General features: G+C 35.4%; 1 protein-coding gene across 3 annotated transcripts; it reads left to right on the top strand.

Moving 5' to 3' along the window:
- Positions 1–131: 131 nt before the first annotated feature.
- Positions 132–19,890, top strand: LOC142610544 (uncharacterized). Of its 3 annotated transcripts, none has more exons than XM_075782379.1 (14): positions 138–274; positions 3,119–3,152; positions 3,231–3,325; positions 3,417–4,206; positions 4,288–4,355; positions 4,833–4,915; positions 8,052–8,151; positions 8,309–8,394; positions 9,302–9,384; positions 9,688–9,815; positions 9,900–10,001; positions 15,140–15,433; positions 15,704–15,829; positions 19,469–19,890. In XM_075782379.1, exons 2-14 carry the CDS (start codon positions 3,149–3,151, stop codon positions 19,472–19,474), a joined length of 1,965 nt encoding a protein of 654 aa, XP_075638494.1. In that variant the 5' UTR covers positions 138–274; positions 3,119–3,148; the 3' UTR covers positions 19,475–19,890. The 3 variants fall into 3 exon arrangements, with proteins under 3 accessions (XP_075638493.1, XP_075638494.1, XP_075638492.1); XM_075782377.1 differs by having other exon boundaries at positions 19,357–19,890; XM_075782378.1 differs by lacking the exon at positions 3,119–3,152 and having other exon boundaries at positions 132–274; positions 19,357–19,890.
- The last annotated feature ends 7,706 nt before the right edge of the window (positions 19,891–27,596 follow it).

Raw genomic sequence — 27,596 nt, 5'->3', positions numbered from 1 at the left:
CGTTGTTTTAGTACTTGATAGTATTAATTTTAATATCAGTTATAAAACGACGTCGTTTTACTTTTTGGTTTAAAAAAAAACTAAAAAAAAAAAATTTTAAACCCTCCTAGGTTTATTAACCCACCTCTCTTTTTCTCAAAGGAGTTTGTTTCGTTGGAGTTTCATTCACCATCTGCACTGCCTTTTTTGTCAGAAGAGTTTGTAGTAAAAGAATACAGTAGAGGCCTCCAACTCCAACTCCGTAGCAGTTGGTGCCGTCTCCCATTGCAATCCAGTATGTAAGTCTAGGGATGGCCATACCCATTGGGTAATGAATATCTAATCTTACCCGATCTAAATATTTCGGTAATACCCAATCTTTAATGGGTAAAGCTTAACTGGGTAGGGTATGGATATTGTCCGAATTATTCGGGTCGGGTACGGATAATATCCATACCCAACCCGTATTTAAAAAAAAAAAAAAGCCCTAAACTCTCTCACAGTCTCACTCACACTCAGACACTCTCTCTGCCTCTCCTCTCCTCACCGTCACTCTCTCTCTCTCTCTCTCTCTGTTCTGACTCGGCCGTGTTTCTGAGCCAACGATCTGCGACTCTGCGAGTGTTCAGCTTCTCGGAGCTGAAATCGGCGACCAAAATCGGTTCAGCAGGTCGTTGTTGATTGGGGAAGGTGGGTTTGGGTGCGTCTTCAGAGGCCTCGGGGTTTCTAATTTCAAAATCGTAACAAACAGTTGAACAATTTCTTCGTTTCTGATTCCAAAATCATAATTTCAGGCAAGCCCAATTTCTTCGTTTTATTTATTATTTTGCACAAATATTTTTTCCTGGGTCTTTGTTAGATTTTAGGAGTATTTAATGAACAATTATACGTTTTTGGTTTTAGAAAATGGGTTCTGTTGGGATTGTTGTATTGAATTTGGTTTTTGATTGAATTTTATCAACTGGGTATGTGTTAGATTTGGTTTTTGATTGCATTAAGGTGTTTGATTCTATTTGGGGATATGTAAGACTTGGTAATTCTTCAAGCATTCTCAATTTCTTGTTTAATGGCTGAACCTTTCTTCATGATATTGTATATCTGATTTGAGAGCTAGGTTTTGCACTGTGAAAACTAATTAAGCAATGGATGTTTCAAATTTTAGAAATGGATAGTGCAGAAACCAAATCGTGATTACTGAAAGTCTAAATTAATTACTCAAAACTGTCGCACAAAATGGATAAAGTGAACAGTACAAAAAATAAGATCACCAAACCATTTTTAAAATAAGATCATTAATTTTTAATATATGAAATGAAAATTTGACTTCTTGGGATTTGGGTATATGTTTTTCTTGCTGAGATTGAATTTTTGCTAAGTAGACTTGGGGGCCTTTCAATTTCAAACATGAAAATTGAGCTGGGTTTTGTGTGTGTGTGTGAGTGGATAATTTGATAGTTGTGAGCTGGGTATATTATGTGCTTGTGTTTCGGGAATTGAGGGGAGCTGGAAATGCTTATATTTAGGCGGATTGGTAATGCGTTTTAGTACTGATGGGTTAAGGTTTTCTTTCAAAAGTACTTTTTTTCTTCAATTGTAGGTTGTCATTTACGCGCCTGCTAGAGCTGCGACACAACAAGGATCGGGAAAGGTTGGAAGGTGGAAGATCAATTTTATGTCAACACAGAAGTATGTTCTTTTTATCTGTATAAAGGGTTGTCATTTTTATGTCAACACAGAAGAGGCAGAGGAAAATATTGCTCAGTGACTTGATTGTGTAATTTCTGTTGCTGCACCATCTGTGATATGGAATTTTTATATTCTAAAATTGTGGATGAATTTTTAAGTTATGAATTGGATACTTTGGATCATTGATATTACACTATGAAAGATCCCTACTTGCAGATTTGTTCTTTTATATCACTAAATGCCCTTGACCAGTATGTAAAATGATTTCCATTGGTATCAATGTCAATGTGTTACAGAGTATTACCTATACCAAATTGGCATATCAGATTAATGCTTCAGTTGCAGGTCACTTGTGCTGCAATTGTGTGTGAATGGCATATCAAATTTGTTAGAATGCCGACTGAATTATATTACTGCGCTGATCTATATTGTATTTTTTGTAGATTGCTAAGATGTTCTCTGCTCTATATTAAAGATGAATGATAAGATGTTCTCTGATGTATCCTTACTGAGTTGAATGATAAGATTATACTTTTATATGTTGCTAAAAGTATAATACAACTTAGCTAATTAGAGTTGTTAGATTGCTGAATAAATTATACTACTTGAAATTCATTAATGTTGTACAACTAATTTTGGGCTGCTCCATGCCAAGATTAAAAATTGTGCATTGTGCAACCAATAATTTTGATTATTGTCTCATTGACTCGGGTGCTTCAAATGTCTGATCTACTGTGGCTTATCAAATGATGATGAGTGACATTCATGTGCATCTATTTCCCTTCCATGTTTTGTTTGGCTTTGGCATAGAGCCAGAGGATAGTTCAATATCTATGCACTCTAATTTTATCTTGTGCAAGGGGCTTGCAAAAGAAATAATTAATGTGCTTGAATTTCATGATATCATGTATTGTCTCTGCTCTATGGACATTGTGTTGGAATCTTCATTTAGAGTTCATAGTGCATGAAATGGCACTGAGAAAATGGAGGAGAGTAGGGTGGAAGAAACTATATCTCTCTAAAAAAAAAAAAGAAGTAGATACAAACTAATCAATAATTTTTTTTTAATTTTTTATTGATTAGTTTTTTATTTTTTAAGATAAAGCTATTGGTTAGTTTTTAAGTTAAAATGATTTGCATAAAAAAAAAAAAAAAGGGTTTCGGGTTTCGGGTAGGGTATGGATATCTATGGATAATAATTCGGGTAAGATTCGGGGGTATGGATATTAATGGATATTGATATTCGGGTATCCATGGGTAAGCTTTTCGGGTCGGGTATGGATCGGGTATACCCATACCCTACCTATGGCCATCCCTATATGTAACTATGATTTGATTTGATTTGGCCTTTCTTTTCTTTTCATTAGTAAACTTAACTTCTTTTTTATTATTTCAATCAAATAAATTTACTATGATATTTTGATTCTTGTGTTTGTTGAATTTCTTTGGAAAGCTTTTTGTTTGTGTTAGGAGGGAGGGAATAATGGGTGAGTGACCAATATCTTTATGCGTTCCAACTTGGAAAACGCTTTTTTTTTTTTAATTAAATAATAATTATATTACAGTGACTAAATCAGAAGAAAGATCACGGCGAGAAATCCGAAAAAAAGCTCGGTTGGAAAAGAAAGCTCAGATACATGAAGCTCGCCTCCAACATCAGGTCAAACTATATATATATTTAGTTTTTATAGTTATGGACTCAGAGAAAATTTATTTATTTTTTTTTTTTCCTTTTTTTTTTGTTCTTATAGAAAGCTCTAAAGCTTAAGAAAATGTCCAAAAATGTGAATAAATCTTCTGGTAAAAAGAAGAATGTAAAAAAGAAAGAATTTTTGGCACCAAATGGAAACTCTGAGTCTGAGAGTGGGAGTCAGAGTTTGGAGAAGGAGAAATCTAATTCTGAGGAGGAGGATAAGCCGCTGCTGAAAAGAAAAAAGGGTTCTAAAGGAATATTGAAAAAAAAGACTAAGTTTGAGGAGTATCTTGAAATGGGCATGCACAATTCTACTCATTTATTAGCAGAAGAGGACTTGGAAATGGAAAGGAGACTTGCCAAGAAACTCAAGGTCAAGGATGGTGGAAAATTAAGGGGAGAGGATGATGGTATCAATTTCTTGTTTGATTCTTCTGGGGAAGAAGAAGAACTCCAACAGTATTTTGGAAAGAGACCTGAGACTAAGAAACAGAAGAAGAAGACGAAGAGCATTTCATTGGATCAAGCAGATCACTCCAGTGTTGAAACTTCTTCTGAACCAGTGGAAGCATGTGACGTACACATTTTGGAAGAAGTTCCCGACGAGGATGAGGCTTCTACAAGGAAGAAGCGTAAGAAAAGAAAGTTGTCGGAGCAAGAACAAGAAGGTGACATGGTGGTTGATACAGCTGTGGCTACATCCAAGCCGGTCCAGTCTTGTGCTGCCAATGAAGTTCCTGCTAATGCACCTGCAGGGAAGGGCAATGGAAAATATATTGCTCCTCATTTGAGAGCTCGTGCAGGAAATGAATCAGAAGAGCATATCCAAATACGTAGACGTGTACGTGGTATGAAATCTATGCTTCTTAAGTTTATTAGGCTCAGTTTCTATTTTCTCTCTAAATTTCTGATCTTTACCTTTGTTCCAGGTCTTCTGAACAGGTTATCTGAATCGAACGTGGAATCAATAACGAGGGAAATATCCAATATTCTTCATGTATGCCATTCTTCATATACCTTATTCATTTTATATATTCTGTCTAAATTTTCCCCTATGATGTGTTCTGTATATTCCCAGACCATGGCAAATGGGAATAACAAAAGAAAAATCATATGAAAGGAGGATTGGAACTCTTATGACAATAGACTAATTTGTCATGAATAGGTGGTAAACAGTCGAGGTGGGGTTAGCTCTAGGTTCTAATTTCACCAACAAAAATTGGAAGACTGATATCTAGGTCAAAAGAGTTTGCATTTTAAACATTTCTGACATCATTTTGTCCAATTTTTTTAACCCTTGACTAATCATAAAAAATAAAAAATAAATTTGACCCTTGAGAACTGTCATTGGAAGTTACAGTCTGCAGTTGCTTTATCGTCACTTATTTAATATTTCAGCACCTTGAAACTTACTATTGAACTATTATCTTGTCAATTTTTATCATAGTGTTCACCTTGTTTCAACCATCTGCAGTCTATTACTCGTGGTGCTGCTTCTCAAATTTTCAGTGAGGAGGTTTTGGCATCTTGTTCTGGAGGTCCTCGTGGCAATGAACAGTTAAGGGTTTATTTATTTTCTTTTGATTTATTCACTTACTCCAAATCAAAAATTTATTAATTAATTTGTTTTGTTTTGTTACTTATCAATACAAAAGTAAAAATTGTTCATCTGTGTTGGCAATGAATCTATTCAACAGCGCTTTGCTTGCATGCAAATGTGCTCCATGTTAATTTTCTTTCCACCTGACCTTTAATTGAAATTTTAGTACTCTGGTTTAGTAGCTCTTCAAGCCCCCAAAATTGTAATAAACAAATATTTAGACAGAGAGAGAGAAAGAAGATTGTGTTGGTGGAAGACGGAGCTTGGTAAGTGGTTATGGCACTTTGGGAAGGAAGTTCACAGGTTATGTCATCAGGTTATAGCAACCAAATACGGAGTGGGTAGTGGGGGCTGGTGTACTAGGGATGTTCGAGGGACTCATGGTTGTGGAATTTGGAAGAATATTAGAGCAGGATATGAGAGTTTCTTTAGACAAGTGGAGTATGTTGTGGGGGAAGGCCATTGTATTCGTTTTTGGTACAACCCCTGGAGTGGGCCTGTCCCTCTAAAGGATCTCTATCCGAATCGTTTTGCTTGGTCTGTGTCTAAAGAAGCTTGGATTTTCGATTTGGTTGGTTCTACTTTAGAAGGGGGTAATAGGAGTTGAAATTTATAATTCCGTCGAGCTTTTCATGACAGGGAGATAGAGAGAGTATGTTCTTTGTTTGAGCATTTTTACTCCAATATGCCAAGGGGCGAGGGAAATGATACATTGACTTGGAAGTTGAATTGTTCTGGTGTTTTTGATGTTCATTCTTATTATAATTTTTTTTACTGTTCCAGATGGTTCTCCTTCTATCTCTTTCCCTTGGAAGTGCATTTGGAGTATAAAGGTATCTAAAAGGGTTTCTTTCTTTTTATGGACAACAGCTAGGAGTAGTATTCTTACCATTGATAATCTTGTTCAAAGACGTCTACCTCTAGTTAATTGGTGTTGCATGTGCCACTGTGATGAGGAAACTGCAAATCATCTTCTACTCCATTGTAAGTTTGCTTATGTTTTGTGGAGAAGTTCTTTTTGATATTTGGGATCTAGTGGGTGATGCCGAAGAGAATAGCCTCCCTTCTTTTTGGTTGGTAGAATTGGCTGAGGAAGCATTCTTCTGATATTTGGAATATGGTTCCAGCTTGTCTTATGTGTTTAATTTGGCGGGAACGTAATAATCCTACTTTTGAAGATATTGTGAGATCTGCATTTTGAAGCCTATACTAGTTGGGATTTTATTTCAGTGGGTTAGAATTTGAGGTTTTACATAATGTATTTCCATTTCTGATTTTCTCCTTTTTGTTCGTATCTCTTATTGAGTTGCTTGTATCAGTTATCAATTGTTCACCAGCGTGAACATGATGTCCTTTTTATGCAATAAATCTTTGATTAATGTTGGAAGATGGAGGAAGACTGAATTAGAGAATTTATAGGCACAACAAGAAAAAGAGATTGATAATATGGAATTCACACACAACCATAAGCTAGATAAAGGGGAGCTATGCTCAACTGCAATGATAATGATCCTAATAAACAATTGAAATGGCTTAGCCTAGACCCTCACTTCTAGAACTATATAGGCACGACACCAACAACCCTCCTGATTGCTTCATTGGAATCCATCTTTCATTCCAGCAGTGTATGATTAGGAGTTGTAATCCTTGGATTCCTTTTTGAAGAACTAGTACTTGTTTAAGATACATTGGTTTCAAGAGGATAGGATTACTTATCAAAAAAAAAAAAAGAGGATAGGATGACTTGGATTTTATGTAAGGCTCAGGATTTCACAGTTAGAACTTATTATAGAACTCTGAGGATAGGAGGGGATCAGTCTTTCCCTTTGTGAATTGTATGGAGAGTAAAATCTTCTTTGATATAATATATATATATATATATATATATATATATATTTTATGCGGGTAACAGTGAAGGCAGGCTATTAACAACTGACAACAATGGTTCAAGACAAGATCAACTTGACCAAAACCATGTTCCGAAGCAAGCAACCCTTTGACTTCTGAAGCTATCATAACAATAATGGTTCAAATAGTGATGTTACCTGTTAGCTGTTAGATAATTTTGGTACCGGTATGATATCACCTATTGGTAACACATTATTCACTACATTGACCTGTTTGATGTTACCCTTACAAGATTGGCTCACATGACAAAAACCTAGTAAACATTGAGCCCCCATGGCACTGTGTCAGAGGGCTTAGAGTTTCAATTTATCTTCTTGATTTTCATGTTGAGAGTTGGGAAAAGCTACCAGAGGTGATGGTAGCAGTGGCATGGCAGTAGTGGTGGTGTGGGCTGTGGTGGTGGTGGCAGAAGCACAAAGGAATGGGGAGGGTTGAGGGCACAAGGGAATGACAAGATATTTTCCGCTTCGCTTAAAGGGAAAACATTTTCGGCCTCTTTGGAGTTATTTTCGTTGGCTTTTGAAAGTGTTTTCTGTGGACCAAAATTTTCTACCACACCAATGGCCAGAAAATGTGGAAAACATTGTTAGGAAAATATTTTCAATCGAAATGGACAGAATTTTAAAGTTTAAACTGCTATCCAGCTATAAGCTGTGTCAGCTATTTTTGGTTTTCTTAAATTTCTTTCTTTGTTTTGTTGATTTGGCAATAGCTTTTTATAATAAAAAAAAATGTTTCTGTTCCTTTTTTTTGGTTGATAAAATGATAATCTGTTTCTATTTGTAATTGTCTATATGCCATTGCTTCTAAATTTTATTTCAAAATTGTAGTTAATAATTGTCTTTTTTGAGAAGCTTGTAAGCTTCATTAGTTGAAAGACTTGGATTGCATGTGCATCAATTAATTTTGCAGGATGAAGGTCGCTTTGCAAATCAAAAGTCTCTCTCTTAAGTCCCAGTGGAATATTTTGATCCAAAACTTGTATAATTAATGGCACAAGATGGCATCTTCCAGTTATAGTTCATATTCCATTTTGCTGCAATTGTCATATGTGGATGGAAAATATTTTCACTATGGTTATTAATCAAATTCTATTAGTCCATAGGTAAATATAAAATTGGGTCTTTATCATTGTTTTTCCTTCTTATAATTGTCTTAATAGTTGCTTGCGTGCTCTTTGTGTAGGTATGCTGCTGTTTTTGGTGCTTTTGTTGCTGGGATGGCATGTTTGTTTGGAAATGAATTTAGTGCAAAGCTTATGGCTTCACTTGCTAAATGTTTTGAGGTACACCTTATACTCAGAAATTTATTAGATCTTTATCATAGCAGGTTTTATGTTTGGATTCTCAAGATTAATTACTTGAGAAATTTTTGGCTTTAGGTGGCAAAAGCCTTTGCTAAGATTTTAGTAACTGTACTGAAATTTCTGTTTTTGTACCCAGGATGAGTACCACAAAGAAGACAATCTTTCTTTGCGAAATATTACTCTTTTGCTCTCCTATTTATACATTTTTGGAGTTTGCTCAAGGTAGGTAACTTGTGTTTTCCTTGACGCTTTGTAGAAATATATTATAGTGAGAAGTAAAATGATTTTTCAAAAAAAATAAAATAATTTTTCAAGAACTAAAAGCATATATCATACACAAGTTAAAGTGGGTTACTGGATGAGGCAATAATTTTCTGGCAGCCAAATTTCTGCTCATTAAAACTTTCTAGTACATATCAAGATACATGCTTTGTCAAGAATGGAGTGATGAACCATTAACATTTGCAAGTGCAATGTTCTTATGATAATGTGAACATCAGTTGACCTATCAAAAAAAAAAGTGAACATTAGTTGCTTTACATTCATTAAAATTACTAGGTTATGGTAAGACGTGGTTGTGTATTCCATGACAGTGATTCTGAAATTGCTTCTTTTTACTGAAACAGAATAGAAGGAATTGGAAATTATTATGCTTTTCTGTTATAATGTAGCACTACACTTTTGGACGATGTGGCATGATGTAACCTATGAGTTCTACCTCATATGAAACGTTCTTATTGCATAAGAATAGGTGGAAGGTGAGGCCGTGAATTCAAAAATCACTTAGCACATGTGTAATTAAAAAAAAAAAAAGTCATGCTCAGTGCACAATGCCCCTCTTCTGTGGGGCCTGGGAAAGTGGTTGGTAAACAGCCTTACTCCAAATATTTTTTGGAGGGGTTAATCCTCAAACTCAAAAATGCACCTAGGTTGCATTAATTAACCATTTAGATGATGTGGCTTGATGAATCCATGTGGTGAATCCATAATACAAGCAATCTTTGTACAATGCAGTAGCTGCTTGATGAGTGTATATGTCTTTGCACAGTTCACTGACATCTGTTTCAATTAGTGTCTTTCAATTCTCTCATTGTACATAATGGCTCCTTCTTCTGATGATGCTTCCCAGTGATTTGATATATGATTTTCTGCTAACGTTGAGCAAGCGGTTAACAGAGATTGATGTCTCTGTCATCTTGACAACTTTACAATGTAAGCCTCTTTAAAATTTGGTATTTGTTTTTAGCATATGTGGTTTTTATTGCTTTTCTAGATTCTTGTCAGAATTCTTCCAACTATAAGCTTTTAATATCAATGGAGATCCACTCTTTTGCCAAAGCTTGCATATCAAACCAATATATATCGTTTCTGTATTAGTATCGGTATTAAGTGTATTCCACAACCAGTTCATTTTTCTAAGTTTATTAGTAGCTTGATGTTACTGTTCTAGCTTTTTTATAGTATCATGATAGTGCTGGCAAGTCATATCTAATGTGAATGAGTTTAACTATATAGGCTGTGGCATGAAAATAAGGGCTGATGATCCTGCTGCCATGAAAAATTTTATTCTCAATGTTCAGAATAGGGTCAATGAGTTGAAGGTCTCCTCTGGAGATGGCCAGGAAAATATAATTAGCAAAAGGGTAACCTTATGTAACTTTAAGTTTTATTATGAAAAGGGTTCTTTTTGTTATTTCTTTTTGCATATAATTCATGAATTTTTGCAGATGGAATTTATGCTTGAAACCATATGTGACATCAAGAACAACAAGAAAAGAGTTAAAGAGGATCCTGCTCATCACTCACGGATAAAGAAGTGGCTGCAAAAGGTCTTGCTAGTTTATTTGTTCATTCTTATTACATTTTGTTCATTATAGTGACACGGTCTTTTTCTTTTTATCATTTTCTATCACTTTGTTTTATTTTATTTTTCCAAGAGCCTTTTAGCTCAATTAGCACCTCATGGTGTTTCGAACAAAGACGTTTGGGTTCAAATCCCCCCTTCCCCATTATAACTATCAAATTTATCATTTTTTTTGGGGGGTGGGGGGTTGATTTTTAAGGGGTTGGCATGTTTGGTTTGGCTGGAATTTCATTATATCAATAGGAAGAGATGTTACCAGTAACTAGGTTAGCGTCACTGTGGAGTGTCTACAACTAACAAGAGCAAGTTTGGGGAGGCTTTTTTGTGTGGTTAATCTTGCCTCTTATCTTCAAGTTTCTTTGCACTGTTAATGTGTCTATATCTGTATGAATGGTTTTTTTTTTTTTTTAATTGGGAAAATTACACTTTACTCTCTTAAACTATACCCTTTTTACACTTAACCCCCCTAAACTACCACAATGCACACTTACCCTCCTAAACTATCACCTGCATAATACTTGCCCCCCTAACCTATAAGAGTCCACACTTAACCCCCGAAACTTTTAACAACGTAACACTTTGCACCCCATCCAATGGATTATAGTTTAGGGAAGGAAGTGTGCATGCTCATTGTTTAGGATAAGTGTAAAAGGGGTATAGTTTAAAGCGTAAAGTGTGCTTTCTCATAGTTTAGGAGGGTAAGTGTAAAAGGGGGTATAATTTAGGAGGGTAAGTGTACATTCTTATAATTTGGGGTGTAAGTTTAGGTGAGTAAAATGTAAATATTTTTTTTTGGTTGTGTAGTTAACGTTGCCTCTTACTATCAAGTTTCTTTGCACTAGTAATGTTATTTTATTTGGGTTTCTTTCAGAACTAATTTTGGAGTCATGATAACTTAAGACTCATGTGTTCATTTGTTTTTTAGTTTTAAAAATCTGACTGTACCCGCTGGTCGGATCAAGCTAACTGAGAACTGGCCTCCAGTCCAGTTTTTAAAACCCAAAAAACCAGAAATCTTCTCTCTTTTTTTTTTTTTTTTCCTTCTGTGAACTGTCCAAACTGCAGTCAAATTTCTTGGTTTGCTAAACCGGGCAAAGGTTTGCCAGCTTTCTTCCCTGTAATTTCGCTAAAAATGGATGGCAGTTGATCTCATTGGTAGTTGCTGGAAGCCTAAGCCATTTTTTGCTCGTTGCTGGAAGCTCCACCACTACTAGATTTCATCTTTTAATTTTGGTTAGAAGGGTTGATCTCTGCTAGGAAGCACTTGCACGGATATGGTATGGTGACATGGCAATTTTTGAAAAACTAGGACACAGGTATGGCGGGGATACATTTATGAATTAATTAATTATATATGTAAATATATATAAAATTTAAAAGCTTACAAAATTTGTTTTATAACAAAAATATTATTTGTTTTTAAATGATTATTAAAAAGTATTTTAAACCCATATATGTGTGTGTGTGCGCGCATCTATTATCTATCTAAATAATGAAAAAATAATTGTAAAAGGATATAATTGCTTGGCTTGATGGGATTTTAACTCATAAAAGACAAATTTAAAAAGAAGCTTTTCACGTGTGGGTTGGTGGAGAAGATAAATGCAAAATAAAGTTAAACACACACACAGACAAACCAAGTGAAAAGGGCAAAAGGGAAAAATCCTTTAGGAAAACAGATCTGAACTGAAGAAGAAGAAGAAGAAGAAGAAGAAGACAAGGGAGGAGATCAGCATGAGAGAAGAGAGAGGGAGGAGATCAATCGGCATGAGAGGTGTGTTTCAGGTTTTCGTTTGTTTTTTTGTTTTTTTTTGGCCGAGACCGGGTCGTATCCAGCCATGTCCCTCATTATTTAAAAAAAAAAAGGCTGGGACATGCGTGCAGCTGTATCATACACACAAGCTCGGCAACCCAAATGCTGTGTCTGTGCTTTCCAGGATCTCAATGATCTGTTTGTTTGGGGAAGAGAGATTTTTGAGAGGGGAGAGAGGCACATAGCGACTCGGTGAAAGAGAGACGGGGGTATTTCTTATGATATGTTTCTTTGGGAAAGTGAACTGAGGGGGGGGGGGGGGGCGGGTGTGGAGGAGACATGAGTCATGACTTTTACTTTTCTATTCAATCTTATTTCGTATAATTATATTAGTATTTTGAATTTTTTGTATTATCATGTTGTGCAAATATTTTAATAATAAGAGAATATATATTTAATCTTTGTAATAAATTATGAAAATATCATCTTGTCTTTAATTAAGATATATTTAACTAAAATATTATTTTAGTTTAGATTGCTAAATTTTGAACATTTAACTTATTTATTTTCGTATTAATTTATTACTAAAATATATGTTACGTTATCACGATTTGAACTTCAGTTGAACCCCAATCTGGCCTTAAAACCTTGAAGCCATGTTCTTTCTAGTTCTTTCAGCAATTATGTTTTTTAAAACCTTGTTTTGTTGTCTAAGTCATGGCACTTGGTAAATGACTTGGGAAGCATGGGTGAGCCATTTTGGTCGGCGCACCCATGTTGGACTTGTCGAGGATGTGCCGTGCGGCCTGGATGCGGCTGCACGCATCCCCTAATGATTTTTTTTTTTTCACACAGCCTGAAATATGGCCTGATATGGGCCGAAATCAAGGAAGATTATTAAAATCAATAAAAAATATTTAATTATACATGGAACACTGCGTTTAATAGGCTGAATTTAAAAGAAAAAAAGAAAAAAAACCCTACAACCTCACAGCTCTCTCTCAATCTCTCGGTCTCCTCTCTCTCTGACCGACGGCTTCCCACTCTCCCTCCATCTCTCCTTTGCCTTACTGACCCACAGCTCACTCTCCCAGCTCTCCCTAAAATCTCAAACCTTTGTCTCGATCTCTCCCTTTCTTTGCCTCACTAATGTTGCTTCTGTTTGATTGTCTTGAACGCTTATCTTTTATTTATTTTTAGTTTCAAACTTTTGATCTTGTATTCTAATTTTTGAACATCATGTAATGGTTATGTATTCCCTTTATTATCTATTATGACACTTACATTGATATATGTTTACCATTATATGAAGAAAAAAAATATGCTTAGCGATATATAGAAAAAATATATAAAATTATATTTAATAATTAATTAATAAATGTATTCCGCCACACCTGTATCCTTTTTTTTATTTTTTTTTATTTTTGTATTGCCGTGTTGTTGCACTGAACCGCACCCGCACCCGAATCCGAGCAAGTGCTTCCTAGTAAATGACTCCTCTTTTTCTTTTTTTCCTTTGTTTTTGGGTGGAGGTGATCAATGATCTCTAGGTCAAATAGTACTTCTTCTCATTGTAAGTTACAAGACTTTACAAAGAATAAACATAATTATGGAATGGTGATGCATGTGCAATAAAGGATGGAGGGACAATTGATCATTTACTTCTATATTGTGATAGTGCAGGGAATTATGGTCTCTAGTGTTATGCTTATTTCGGGTGCATTTGGTTATGCCTAATTGGGTAATTGATTTGTTGGCCTGTTGGAAGGGGCAGTTAGCTAAGCTCTGAATGTGATCCCTTTGGGCATAATGTGGATTGTATGGAGGGAACTAAATAGCTGGTGATTTGAAGGAATTGAATAAGCTACAATGGATCTGAAGATGATCTTTCTTACACATCCCTTGTATGATTGGATGGTTGCTTTAAGTGTGTTCATTCATCTCTCTAATATGCTTGAGTTTCTTGACTGGTGCAATTTTTGTTTTATAGCATCCCTTGAGTACACAACATGTGTACTTGTTGTGCTCGTTCTAGAAGTGTAATGAATTTTTACTTGTTAAATTAGAGAGAGAGAGAGAGAGAGAGAGAGAGAGAGAGAGAGAGAGAGAGAGGTGGTGGAATGGATAGTATTTTGGGTTCTCATGATGGGGGTCCATGACTCCTTTGACTCTTCTTGGTGAGATACTTGGGGATTTGTCTACATGTGGTTGTGATTTGTTAAGATTTAGGAGAATTTGTGATCTAGGGTTTAGAATTGTTGAAGGGTTATGGGGTTGTGTTAGCAATTAAAAGATGGTTTGATGAGTTATTTGATAGCTATTTAGTATAAGAAAGTATGTGAGGTTATAGGGTTTTGATAGGAAAAAGAAAGGGCTTGATTTGGGGTGGTAAGGATGAAGGAAAAGAAAATAATTTTATGGTGTTTAGGGGTTGTATGAGCAATACCCATGAAAAGACCACAAGAAAGAGAAGAAAAGAGAGAAGAGAAAGGAAGAAAAGAAACACACATAGGCCAGCATGTCTCAATGCTCAAAATACTCTAATATTTTGATTCACCGACTCCATCAACTTTGAATACATTGAGCATAAATATACATTAATGCTCCTGTACTAGAAGTGTCAAGACTCCTAGTGGTCTTACCATTCTAAAATTTTATTTTTTTATCTTTTAAAATGTGAGGTAGAGTGGAGATTGGGTTTCAACTCAAGACAGCCTACTCTGATAGCATGATAAATTACCACTCATCCCAAAAGCTTAAGCTGTTAAGAAATAGTGAATTTAATCACTGAATGGCTTAACCATTGTGTGGGATCTTACAAATAGCTACAACCTTATGGTGTTTACAGAATCACTTCTTCTTTTTTGCATAATCTTTGTACTTCTTTTATGTTGTGGAGTTCTCATCATTGTGAGCATGACCTGTTTTTGTTAATAAATTTTATTACTTATAAAAAAATGTTTAACCATTATTCTATCAAAACCAACTCAATGCAATACATTATTGTATATGAGTGAAGACTCTCCCGTACTTCCTCACATTCTTTGGTCGAAGTTGACAAACTTTTTGGCTTAATGGAGCAAAAGGAGATAAAGGGTAAGTTTTACTAGAGTATGACTTTAGATAACCTTCTATCTTTCATTAGCCATTTAGACTATTATCCATACCAGGATGACCTGAAATAGTGAAATAGCTCATGAAAACTCAAGTCTGGGGAAGTTATGGTAACCTTTTTATTGTGATATGGTGTTTTTAGACCGGAATCGAAGTTTACTTTTAATTATTCATGACTTTTTAGTATCCTTTTTTGTGCGTGTGTGTAATATTGTATGTTTCTTGATTTTTTTCAGTTAAGAGTGGAAGGTATTTTAATTAGAGGGCTCAAATGGAGCAAGCTTCTTGATCCTGAGAAGAAGGGCCAATGGTGGTTGTCTGGGGACATGGCTTCCACAATGGACAATGTTGCAGAGATTGCTAGCACAATTGACAAGGAGGTTCTTGAAGCCCAGAAAATGCTGCAGCTTGCTGCTGCACAGCGAATGAATACAGAGGTCCGAAGGCAAATCTTTTGTATAATAATGAGTGGGGAGGACTACATTGATGCATTTGAGAAGCTTCTGAGTTTGGATCTACAGGGAAAGCTGGTGGGTGTTCTTCTCCCCCCCCCCCCTCCCCCCCCCTTTTTTTTTTTTTCCATTTTGATTGCTAAGTTAAATTGCACCTAGTGGGTCTTGAATACACAACCCCACCCTCCACCTTGCTCTTATAAGGGGAGGAGGTGCCATCTGAGCTATAGTTCATTGGCAGCAGGTGGGTGCCTTTTTTATTTCTTTGGGGTTTTTTTTTTTTGTACTTTTATTTTTGCTGATGTCTTATCTCATTTTCTGATAATTAATTTTCAATTTTTTTTACAGGACAGAGAGATCATGCGCGTTCTTGTTTATTGCTGTTTACAGGAGGAGAAAACATTTAATAAGTATTACACTGTTCTGGCTTCGAAGTTGTGTAGGCATGACAAAAACCACAAGTTCACTTTACAGGTATATACCTTTACCCCAGTATACTTCCTGTATACTTGGGTGACTCGTTTTTTATGATTTATATAATTTTATTACTTATCAAAAAAAAAAAAAGTATATACCTTTCTCTTGATTGTTGGATGTCTCTAGAATAAAATTTAAGGGAAAGCATGACAAAAACTTGTGGTTTAAATTTTGACAAATAATTTATTGTTTAAATTCATAGGATATATACCTTAGGTATTCATTCAGCATGTTACAGTTATATCAGCTTTGTGAAATTTGCATAGTCCATTTATTGGACCCCTTTGCCTAATTTGTAGGCTGTTGTGTTATACAGTTCTTGTGTCTCCTGCACATTAACATAGTTTTTCAATTCAATCATTTTATATGATAAATCCAATTTCTTGCACCCATCTGTGGTTTCATAAGAGCCTTTCCTGGTTATGTTATCAACCTTGCTGGTGGGAGTTTGAGAGTCACCACTTTGTTTGAACTGGAGATTGATGGCCTTTGTGTGTCACAACTCACAAATAATAAGCTAGCTTCTGTGTAGGTGTACAAGATGTTGGGGTAGTGTAGAATTTTTGGGGTTGGGTTTGTAGCATATGCAAGTTATTTTGGGTTCTTAGAATCTTAGTAGCAAGTGATTTGAATTCTTTAAAGACATAGAATGCCTGCATTATTTTTGTCTAATAGTTCTATTGCATTTGGCTTGGGATGAAGCCTATACTCATTTGTCAGATAAGCTGTTAAAACTTTCTAATGGTAATAGATAATAAAATTTATCAGCTTGATTTACCATTATCCAGCATGGGCTCATGTGGTTATTTTTCATATTGAACCTGAGCTGATGTGAATTTGACCCCTTGACTGTTTTCCTAGCTTATATCATTCTAATCTAGTTTTCCTTTGTTGATGTGATTTGTTAGATAATCCACAATTATGAATTTTTTCCCTGCAATGTAATGCAGCTTTTAGCTCAAAAACTTTTTGAATGAATGTTTAGCGCATCTAGACACTCTTGGCCCATATCTCCACTTGAATCAGATTGAGGGAGTTATAAAAATTATTTTAATTCACCTTCAATTAGATTCTATGAATTGAAAGAGAAGAAAATACATGGCAATACAAAATCATTAGAAAAACCAACGTACTGTTATATGTGATGGTACCTTATTTCTTCCCTTTTAACTTGTATTACTCATGTTAAATTACCGATTATTCCAAAAGCTTGAATTATTGGGATATGGTAAATTTAATTATTTAACTGCATACTTCTAACAACTCAAAACACCATCAAATATATTGTATCACTCACCAATGAGTAAAAAATAATTAACCATGCAATTCAATTGGCTACCTTCTAAATGCCATATTATGCCCTATAAGAAGCTTTTTTTATTTATTTTATAAGTAAGAATGATATATATACGAAATGCTACTCTATGTATGAAAAACATAGAGCAAACCCAGGAAGTACAAGGAGAAGAAAACAGAGAAACAGAAGAGAAAACCAAACAACAAAGAAATTATAAGAGAAAAAGGGAGCAAAGAAAAGAAGGGAGGGAATCACTAGACGTGAGTCCCCACGCCCGAGACCAATCAAAAAGAGTTCCACTAAAAGAAGCAAGTAACTGATCACTGGAACTATCCAAATCCTCAAAAGTCCTTTGATTCCGTTCCTTCCAAATACACCATAGGATACACAACGGGACTAAGTTCCAGATCTGAGACGAATGCTTCCCCAGTCAATTCCACCAACCAAAAAGCAAGTTTGGGATCGATTTAGGAATAACCCAAGACAAGCCAAAGGTTGTAAAAACAAAGCTCCATAACCGATAAGCCATCTCACAGTGAAGAAGTAAGTGGTCTACCATCTCTTCACAATGACGGCACATAATGCACCAATCCACAAAATCTAATCTCTTCAATCTCAGATTATCTCCCGTTAGGATCTTATTCCAAGCTATACACCAAACAAAAAAAGAAACTCGCCTAGGGGCCTTTACTCTCCAAATAGCTTTCCAAGGAAAAACAGTTGAGGGAGAATCCCTTAATTTGTTATAATATGACCGGATGTCAAAAGCCCCATTAAACTTCAATTTCCATCTCATCCGATCTCCAACCTTCATGGGAGGGTTAATGGAACCCATTAAACGAAGAAACTGCAGCCCTTCATCCATCTCCCAATCATTAAAAAATCTACTAAAACGAACATTTCAAAATCTTCTCTCCTCCGCCCCTTCCCTAGGCAAAGAAGCTTCAACAGAAGCCTCCTTATCAATGGCAATACCATACAGCCTTGGAAATGCCAATTGAAAAGGTTGATCCCCATACCACCCATCTTGCCAAAACCTCACTCTATTCCCCAACCCAACAACAAAGTGACAATTTTTGCTGAAATCCTCCCATCCCATGCGAATACTTCTCCACACACCACACCCATGAACTCCCCTACCCAGCTTTTTGGTCCATCCCCCCCCCCCCCCCCCATTCTTCCCCATATTTAGAAGCTACCACCCTCCTCCATAACCTACCCTCTTCCTTCCCAAACCGCCACAACCATTTCCCCAATAATGCCTTATTAAAGGTAGTAAGTTTCCTTATCTCCAAGCCACCTTTGGCTATAGGCGCACAAACTTTATCCCAACCTACCAAATGAATCTTGCTATCACCCCATAAGAAATCCCTTTGCATCTTTTTAATTTTATTAGCCACATGAGTAGGAATTGTGAATATCGATAGAAAGTAAGTTGGAAGACTAGATAGCGTACTCTTGAGTAATATCAATCGACCCCCCTTAGACAAGTACAGCTTCTTCCACCCTGCTAATTTCCGCTCAATTTTTTCCAAAATTGGATTCCAAATTGAAGGGGAGTTATGAGAATTGAGAAGCCCCCAACGGCATGCCAAGATACGACATAGGCAAAGTTCCAACTCTGCAGCCCAAGATATCAGCCAAAGCATGCACATCAGCAACCTCCCCTATTGGAACCATTTCACTCTTATGCACATTGACCTTCAAACCTGTTATTGCCTGAAAACTAAGTAACAACAACCGAATATGAAGAATTTGCTCCACATCTGCATCACAAAAAAGGATAGTATCATCTGCAAATAATAAATGTGAAACACGTTCCCCTCCATCCCTCCTACCCTCAAGATTAAAACCACGGATCAAACCAGCTCCCTCCACTCTTCTCAACATCCTACTAAACACCTCCATCATGATCAAAAACAGCATTGGAGATAGCGGATCTAAACCTTATAAGAAGCTGAAAAAGTTTTTTTTATTTTTTTATGGATGCTATTTTGATTATGACTTCAATTTATTCTGAGGTACAAGGTTGCATTCTCATCACTTACATGCCATGAATTTTGTTTCATTATAAACTCTTTCAAAAGTGGCATCGGTTTTTTTTTTTTTTTCTTTTTTGGGTGGGGTGTTAAATTCGTTTCTGTATTATTTTGAAATTTCCTTCTGAGTCTTGTCTTTTATGCTATTACTTTTAATTTTTAATCTTTGAATTGCTATAATTTCTCAGTTTTGTATTTGGGATCACTTCAAAGAGCTCGAGTCAATGCCGCTTATTAGGTCAATGCACCTTGCAAAATTTGTAGCTGAGATGGTTGCCTCTTTCACTCTCTCCCTTGCAGTTTTGAAGACTATAGAACTAGGTAACATGAAGCAGCTCACCCCAAAAAGGATTATGCATTTCAGGATGCTATTCGAGGCCCTTTTTGAGCATCCTGATAAGCTTATATGGAACATTTTTACACGTGTGGCCATCACCCCAGAGCTTGAAAGTCTTAGACATGGCATTGAGTTTTTCATCAAGCAGTATGTTCTGAAATCCAATAAAGCCATCACTGAAAAATTTAAGGTTGTAAAGAAAGCCCTTAATAATGCCGAAGGAGTCCTCTTGTGAGTCCATTCTCGGTATACCAAATTTTGTTAGTCTAACTATTTTACAAAGCGAATTGCCAAACTTTATGTTGGAAGGCCCTTACATCTAATTTATCCCATGAGTTTTTATTTAGATTAATAAAATTATCATTTAAAATTGTATTTTTGTTATTAAGAGTTGAGTAAATGGTTAAAGTTGGGATAAACTGTTAATCTTTTGTACTAGCAGTAGATAAAGATTGGGTTCCTTTTGGATTTGAATGGTAACTTATGTTTTTCTTGTAAAGCTATCTATATATATGGCTTGATAATAAATAAATAAAATAGGCTGAAAAATATTATTATTAAAAAAAAGTTTTTCTTTAGAGATTTGGATTATCTTGAAAAGGCCCATTTGAACAAACTTGAAGGTCGTGTTTTCATAAAAAAAAAACCAACAACAACAAAAAATTTGTACCCATAACAATTGGTATCAAAGACGCAATATAGACAACTCATACGTTGAGCTGGTAGAATACTAGAAGCTAAGCTTGGTGATTTCGATTTATGCCAACAAGGCATGCTCAAGGAGATGTGAGAGATGTACTTCTCTGTATTGAATACTCACCTTGATCAACTTGTGGGAGTGTAGGTTGTGATCAAGTTGAAGATTCACGCGACCAAAATGAATCAAGTTGCAGTTCGCCAAAATTGTGATCAACCAAAGTTGTACAATCTAAAGAGAATCATGACATCTTAATGGCCTAACTGGTAAAAACCAAGTTGTTCATTCAACAAACTAGTGTTATTATTGGTTCTTAAAAAAAAAAACTAGTGTGATTATAAAAAAGTGCAAAGTTATTAATTCCGTTTTATTGTTCGTTTGGTTAAGTCTTCGTTACATAAAGTTATACCATATCAAATTATTAATTTGAAATAAAAAATGTCCATTTTTAATCTTTGACATAACAAGTTTATATATATATATATATATATATATATATATATATAATATTCTTAATAAACAAGATATTCTTCTTTTTTAAACAATTCAAAGGGTTTTTTTTTTTTTTAATACCTAATTTCACCCTAAATTATTATTATTTTTTAAAGTCTTTATAAAGTTTGGGGATGAAAGTCGATTTTTATTTATTTTTTTTATAGTTTATGGTCGAAAATGAAATTAATGCAAACATGTTTTTTTTTATAGGAAATAATGAACTTTCATTGAAATAACTTAAGGAAAATTGTATCATTGAGGAAGCATATTCTATAAAACATGGGCTCTCCTCAATTCAAGTATTTGAGCATGTTTTGCTAAAAAGTGACCCGGTTGGTTAACGTTCTCTCTTGTATGTGAGACTTGAAAACTACAAAAATCATGAGAAAGGAAAGAAATACCAAAACCAATCGAAGCTAGAAGATGGAGGAGGAGATATTCATATTCCAACCACTAAATTTGAAACTACCAGATAATCACCCTTTATGATAATCTCCAAAACCCCAAGCGTTTGTGACAAATAGTGGCAATTACCAATCCATGAAAACCACAAACGATTGACCCCAATTCCAGCCGATTGTTAAGTGGAGAAAACAACACCATCAATGTCTACTTTGTAAGAGGTGGAATCCAACCATGACTAGCCATGGGTTTTGCTGGACTAGAGCCTTCATTTTGCAATTGAAAATCACAGAAGTTGTGCACACCACTACACAATTGTAACCTCAACTTTTGCAGTACCACCGTCTTTTTTCGTTCTGATTAGTCCAAGCAAAGATTTTCACTTTGTTAGGAATCGGTAGACTCCAAAGTTTCTTGAGTTGAGGTCTTCATTGTTAGAGGAGCTACTGCCAGACACAACTTTAAATTCCGAAAAAATTCATTATGTTTCCGTTGCATGCATCCCTTTCCTCACATGAGGGTGGTTTCTTGAGTTGAGGTCTTCATTGTTAGTTGAGCTACTGTCAGACACAACTCTAAAATCCGAGAAAATTCATTATGTTTCCGTTGCATGTATCCTTTTTCTCACATGTGGGTGGACTCCACATTTGTAGGGTCCATCTCCATGTGACAGAAAATATGGGGTCTACCCTCGTGTGAGAGAAAGGATGCATGCAACGGACACAAGATATACAACCTCCTAAAATCCATAGCTAACTTATAGTTATAGGCTCACTTTCGACCGAAAAAGAAAATATCATTTGCAATTGAGTTCCATATCAAAGAATCATCAGGAAGCAAATCACTCAGAGGAAAACCCAATGTAGTATTAGTAAAAAAAATCTGCCGAACTAAATCAACTTTCCGAACACCCAAACTGCTGTCAATTAAATCACTAACCAAAGCTTGAGATCACCAAGTGTGTTCTGAGGAAAAGTTACCTTAAACATTGTTGGGGTTGGAAGCCATTTGGCTGACCATATCCAGATGTTATCACCATTCTCTACTCTCCGTCTCATCTCTTGTCTTACAATTTGCTGTGTTGTCATAATCATCCTCATGTGTAGGATGGCCTTCTCCCAAGAGTTAGAATCCACAAAATTACAATCTATAAAAATTTGGCTTAAGAACATGATAGGCAAGGGAATTAAAATTAGATTGGACTATTGGAGTTTCCATCCTTGATTCACTAATAAAGCCTAATTAAATTCTTTCGAGAGTTTAAAACCCATTCCACCTTGAGAATTTGAGATTTCAGAATGCACCATTTTTCGTATTAAAAACATGCAATATCCCAATTGCTATACTTAAAATATTATACCAATTGGCTACAGTAAGGTTGTATACAACCTAGTGTTGCTAAAAACTAAGATTGGGATAGGACCAAAAAGCCCAATACAATGAATTTATAGAGAGAGTGCTTGAAATCTAGGTTCTAGTGATTTTGAATGACAAAGATAATGGGCTAGATTGCAATGTCACACAGATTGGATAATTTATATAACAAAAATTGTGCTCGGATTCAAGCCGAGGAGACTGGATTCTGTATTTCTTTTTTCCAAAGACAAGTTACAGATATTAATTTTAATGTCTACTGTGTTTTTCTCTCTCTTTTTCTTCGATCCCCTTTCCTGAATGTATTCTCCTCCTTTTATATAATCTTTCTTCCTCTCTCCATCCTCCATGTATGGATCAGATTACTAGTTTTGATACTTGTCCCATCAGCCCATCCTTGAGGTCTTTGGAGGTAGTTGTAAGGCTGAAACTTGATGATCAGGCATCACCTCCTCATTAATGCGGCCAGAGGTTTAGCTGCAGAGCATTTAATGAGGTGATAACAGCTTTCTCTTGGATATTTCATAACCCTTCTTTTTATCCTGTACACCCACCATGCATGTCCCTACTTACAAGATCTCCTAGAACATCGCTTTTAGACTTCATGCAACCCTTTCCTACCTCGGCTAGATATAGCCGAGGATGGACTCCTCCTCGGAACAACTTTCGGGATGACCATGATCAGTCTCTGACTCTTTATCCATCAACACTGCTTCTTGAGTCGATATTCCCACATCCTCGGACCATTTAGTGCCCTTGGATTGGGTTTTTAGCCCAATACATACTTGTGGGCCTATTGACCCTACAATAGTAATTTTCTTTCTCCTCCTTTAATGAAAAATATTCACTCTCCTCTTTTTTCTCTTTTCTGTGCCTCTTGTTTATATTATATTATTATTTGATGTGGTAGTTTATATTATTTTAAAGAGTTGTATGTAAAAATAGAAACTATAATGTTGGGTGAGCTGTAAAATGAGATGGTAAAATAGATAGAATGATGTTTGAGGATGTAATAGCAGGGACGAAGCCATTCATTGGCTTTGGGGGGCCATAGCCCCCCCTCAATTTTATTTATTTTTTCAAAATAGTAGGTATAATTAAGGTTTATTTAGAATTTGAGCCCATCGAAAAAAAACTTTGCCCCACCTACAGTTTCTTCGACCCTCTAAACCCAAAAAATAGCCTAAATAACAACCACAAAAATTAATCTAAGTAGCCCGAACAACAACAAAAAATTTATCAACAAACCCATAGTTTAAGCCTTTCAGAAACAAAAATAAAAACAAAAAAATCCAGTCTGTAAGAACTATTCAAATTTACCATACAAAAATACCCCAAATTGAAATTTGTGTCTCATGAGTTACGCCTCCTTTGCTCTGGACAGTGATGCCACGCCGCCACCAGCAACAGTAGGCATAATCTTACCGTGCCCTGGCCACCAAAACTGATTGGAGATATATGATTAGATATGCTGTCAACTTGCTCTCATTCTTTGGTATTTCATCTCTCCCATCTCTGACTCTCTCTCCTTTGTTTCTCGTTTCTTTCTCTCTTAAATCTAAAGATTCTCAAAATTTGATATCTCTCCCATCTCTGACTCTACCTCCATCTGTTTTCACTTTACAGCAAGTAAAGTTTTGGCCTTTTGTTTTAACAGTAGAAATAGTAAAGTGCGGCCACTTGATTGGTTAATTTAATGATACAGTACAGGAGTGTATTATTTAAATAGGCGACAATGGATCTGTGGTGTGGATATGTGGTTTTGTCTTTTAGTTGAGATTTTTATGAAAGATAAATACAAAGGCAAAACACATATATATAACAATAACAACAATGGAAAACAAAACCTTAGTCTAATCAATTATAATATTTGATTTTTTTTTTTTAATATAGGAAGAGATGCTAATTTGAATTTTATATATTGCAAGGAAAACTTCTAACATTTTAGTACGAAATAAGTAATAAAATACTTTTGAGGTTTAAAAGACGTTGAGACCTTTTGATAAATAATTGCAGTGCAATGTTTTAAAAAATGGCTATTTTATATATTTTACTTTATTGTTTGTTAACACTATGCTAGTTTGGAATTTCAAGATTTTTTTCCCTCGAACTTTTGCCCCCCCTTTGGTTGAAAGTCTGGCTCCGTCCCTGTGTAAGAGCATTTGCATCTGGGATGCCAAAAAAGTTATATTTTTCACCCTTAGAACCTATTTTATCTATTTCACTATTTCATTTTATAATTCTCCCAATATTCCAATTTCTATTTTTACAAATAACTCATTAAAATAATATAAAATATATTAACAAATGTTATTAAAAATTTGGTCAAACTACCACCACTGCGCCACTACCACTGTGGCCCGTTGCAAACCCACATTCCAGAGCCGCCGGCTAGCCCTGAACAACCCACCACAAACCCATTGGAAACCCACAGCCAATACAAACCCCCAAATCAACCCAATACACCAAATCTCTAACCCACGGCCATAGCCAAACCAAACCATAGCCAGTACAAACCCCAAACCCATAGCCAAACCAAACCATAGCCAGTACAAACCCTAAACCCACGGCCAAACCAAAACTTACAGACACCACCACAATCATACCCACTTCTAATATCTCAAACCGAATACCAAACCCACACCAGTGACCACCATAATCAGATCCACTTCTCAAATCTCAAACTAGATACCACCATAATCAAACCCACGATCCATGCCCACTGGAAACCTACAACTTGAAACTCAATCTAAAACCCACAGCTATGATCCAAACCCATAGACAAGACCCACCACCAATATAGACCCAATACCGCTGAAATAGACCCACAGATGAGATCCACCACCAAAACGCCAGCCACTAATTCAACTCCAACCACTAATTCAACTCCACCACCAAAACGCCACACATCAATACCCAACTCCACCATCGAAACACCACCATAGATGAGAATAGAGAGAAGAGAGAAATAGAGAGAGAAGCAAGAGCGACCGTGAAGAAAGATGGAGAAGAGAGAAGAGGGAGAGACCAAGAGAGAGAGAGAGAGAGAGAGAGAGAGATAGACAGATAGAGAGAGAGAGAGTGAATTGGAAAATAAAATACTAGTATTTATTAATACAACCTGTGAACAGTAAGGTTGCATATATGCAACCTTACTGTAGCTGATTGGGAAAAAATTTTAACTTTGGCAACTAGGATATAGCATGTTTTTAAGGAATTAGGTTGTAAAATAGCAACTGGGGGGTGTTTACACCCTCCCAATGCTAGTGCTCTAAAATATTTATATATATTTTTTTTTTTTTGCATCCTTGGATGCTAATGCTCAAGTTGTACAAAAATACAAATTTACTATCCATGGTTGCTAAAAAGTTTTAGCAACCCACACCCAGATAAAGCTCAATTTGATCGGGTGGGTTGCCAAAATAGCAACTAGGGGGTTTTTACACTCCCTTAAAGCTAATGCTTTAATTGATCCATGTCATCTTTCCCTTTGACCCCACTAAAAATTCAGCACCATAGTAGTTCAGTCATCACAAATAAAGTTCAGGATTTTGGAACAACCTATTATGTATGTTGGATTACTTAAACAAGTTTGGAGCCAAGTTTGGTTTTTTTTGCAATTTAATACCAAAATGCTAACAATTTCGTTAGTTAGCATGGTTTCCAAACTCTATAGGAAACTAATATCTCGAGTCTCTTAGACTTGAGTTCACTATAGAAACTTGAGTCTCAAAGACTCGAGTTCCATGAGATGGCAAAGCTAAGGTGGAAAAAAAATCCACACGGAAGACTTGAGTTCCTCAAAAGAAAAATCCATGACCATTCTTCTTTTCTCCTTCTTTCTTCTTCAGTTCACACAGTTTCTTCTTTTCTCTTTCTTTCTCCCTTCTCTTTGCCTTTGTTATTCCCCTCTTCTCTCTTCTTCAGTTTTTTTTTGCTTAAATTGATTTTGGCCTTTAACGGTAAGATCGATCACTCTTTCTCTTCGATTTTCTCTCTCTCACCATCCGTTCATCCCTCTTTCTCTGTTCACAATTTTGGGTAGCCAATTTGGTGGTGGTCATGGTTGTGGTGTAGCTGTGGATGTGGATGTGGATGTGGGACATGAGCCAAATCTGATCAGGGCCATGGTTGGTTTGGGTATTGTGATTTTTCTGTGGGTTTGAGTTTTCGTTTCGTGAATTTTCAGCAGGTTTAGGTATTGTGAATTTTCCAAGTTTGTTGTTGTTCATGGTGAAAGAAGTGTGTTTTTAGTTTTGGTTTGCTTTGTGGATGTTTGGTTTTGTTGTTGGATTTTTGGGGCTGGAGGTGAGAGAGAAGAAGAGGATTAGTTGGGTTTTTTTTTATTTATAAATTTTTTTATTTCTTCTTCTTTTGTGGAACTTAAGTCTCTAAGACTCGAGTTCCATATGGATTTTTTTTTCTAACTAAACTTTGCCATTGTTGTTGGGTTTTTGGGGCTGGAAGTGGGAGAGAAGAAGAGGATTAGTTGGGTTTTTTTTTTTATTTTTTTAATTTCTTCTTCTTTTGTGGAACTCAAGTCTCTAAGACTCGAGTTCCATGTGGATTTTTTTTCCAACTAAACTTTGCCACCTCATGAAATTCAAGTATTTTAGACTCGAGATGATAGTTTCTTAAATAGATCAGAAACCATACTAAATAATAAATATGTTAGCATTTTAGTGTTAAATTGCAAAAAAAAAAAAAAAAAAAAACTACCAATTTTTGTCCAAAATAAAATAGGCATAAATTTCACCATTTAAGTTTAACTAAAATCCATTTAAGTTTGTAAACTTTATTTTTATTCAATTTAATCACCTAAGTTTTAAACTTATTCAATTTAGGCATTCCATTTAATTCTTTAAAAAAAATTGCCTCTATGTATGCAATTAACTAATAAAAAAGATTTTTTGAAAATAAATTTCACATAAATATTTTTCCATGTGAGAAAAATATTCTTTAATTTTTTTTAACAAAATTAATAAAAACCTGAATAATATTAATTTACTTGACGATATATATATATATATATATATATATATATATATATATATATATACTTTTTTTTTTTTTTGATGGGAATTTACTTGAAGCTATACCTTGTACCTGAATTTAATATTAGA

Source organism: Castanea sativa, chromosome 9 (assembly GCF_040712315.1).
Source record: "Castanea sativa cultivar Marrone di Chiusa Pesio chromosome 9, ASM4071231v1".
Taxonomy (NCBI): Eukaryota; Viridiplantae; Streptophyta; class Magnoliopsida; order Fagales; family Fagaceae; genus Castanea; species Castanea sativa.
This window is presented reverse-complemented; position numbering and strand designations above follow the sequence as displayed.

Excerpts from the sequence above, each read along its gene's own strand:
- LOC142610544 (XM_075782377.1), top strand. Across the intron at positions 4,356-4,832 it reads AAATATCCAATATTCTTCAT|TCTATTACTCGTGGTGCTGC; the intron begins GTATGCCATTCT and ends AACCATCTGCAG. Across the intron at positions 10,002-15,139 it reads TAAAGAAGTGGCTGCAAAAG|TTAAGAGTGGAAGGTATTTT; the intron begins GTCTTGCTAGTT and ends GATTTTTTTCAG.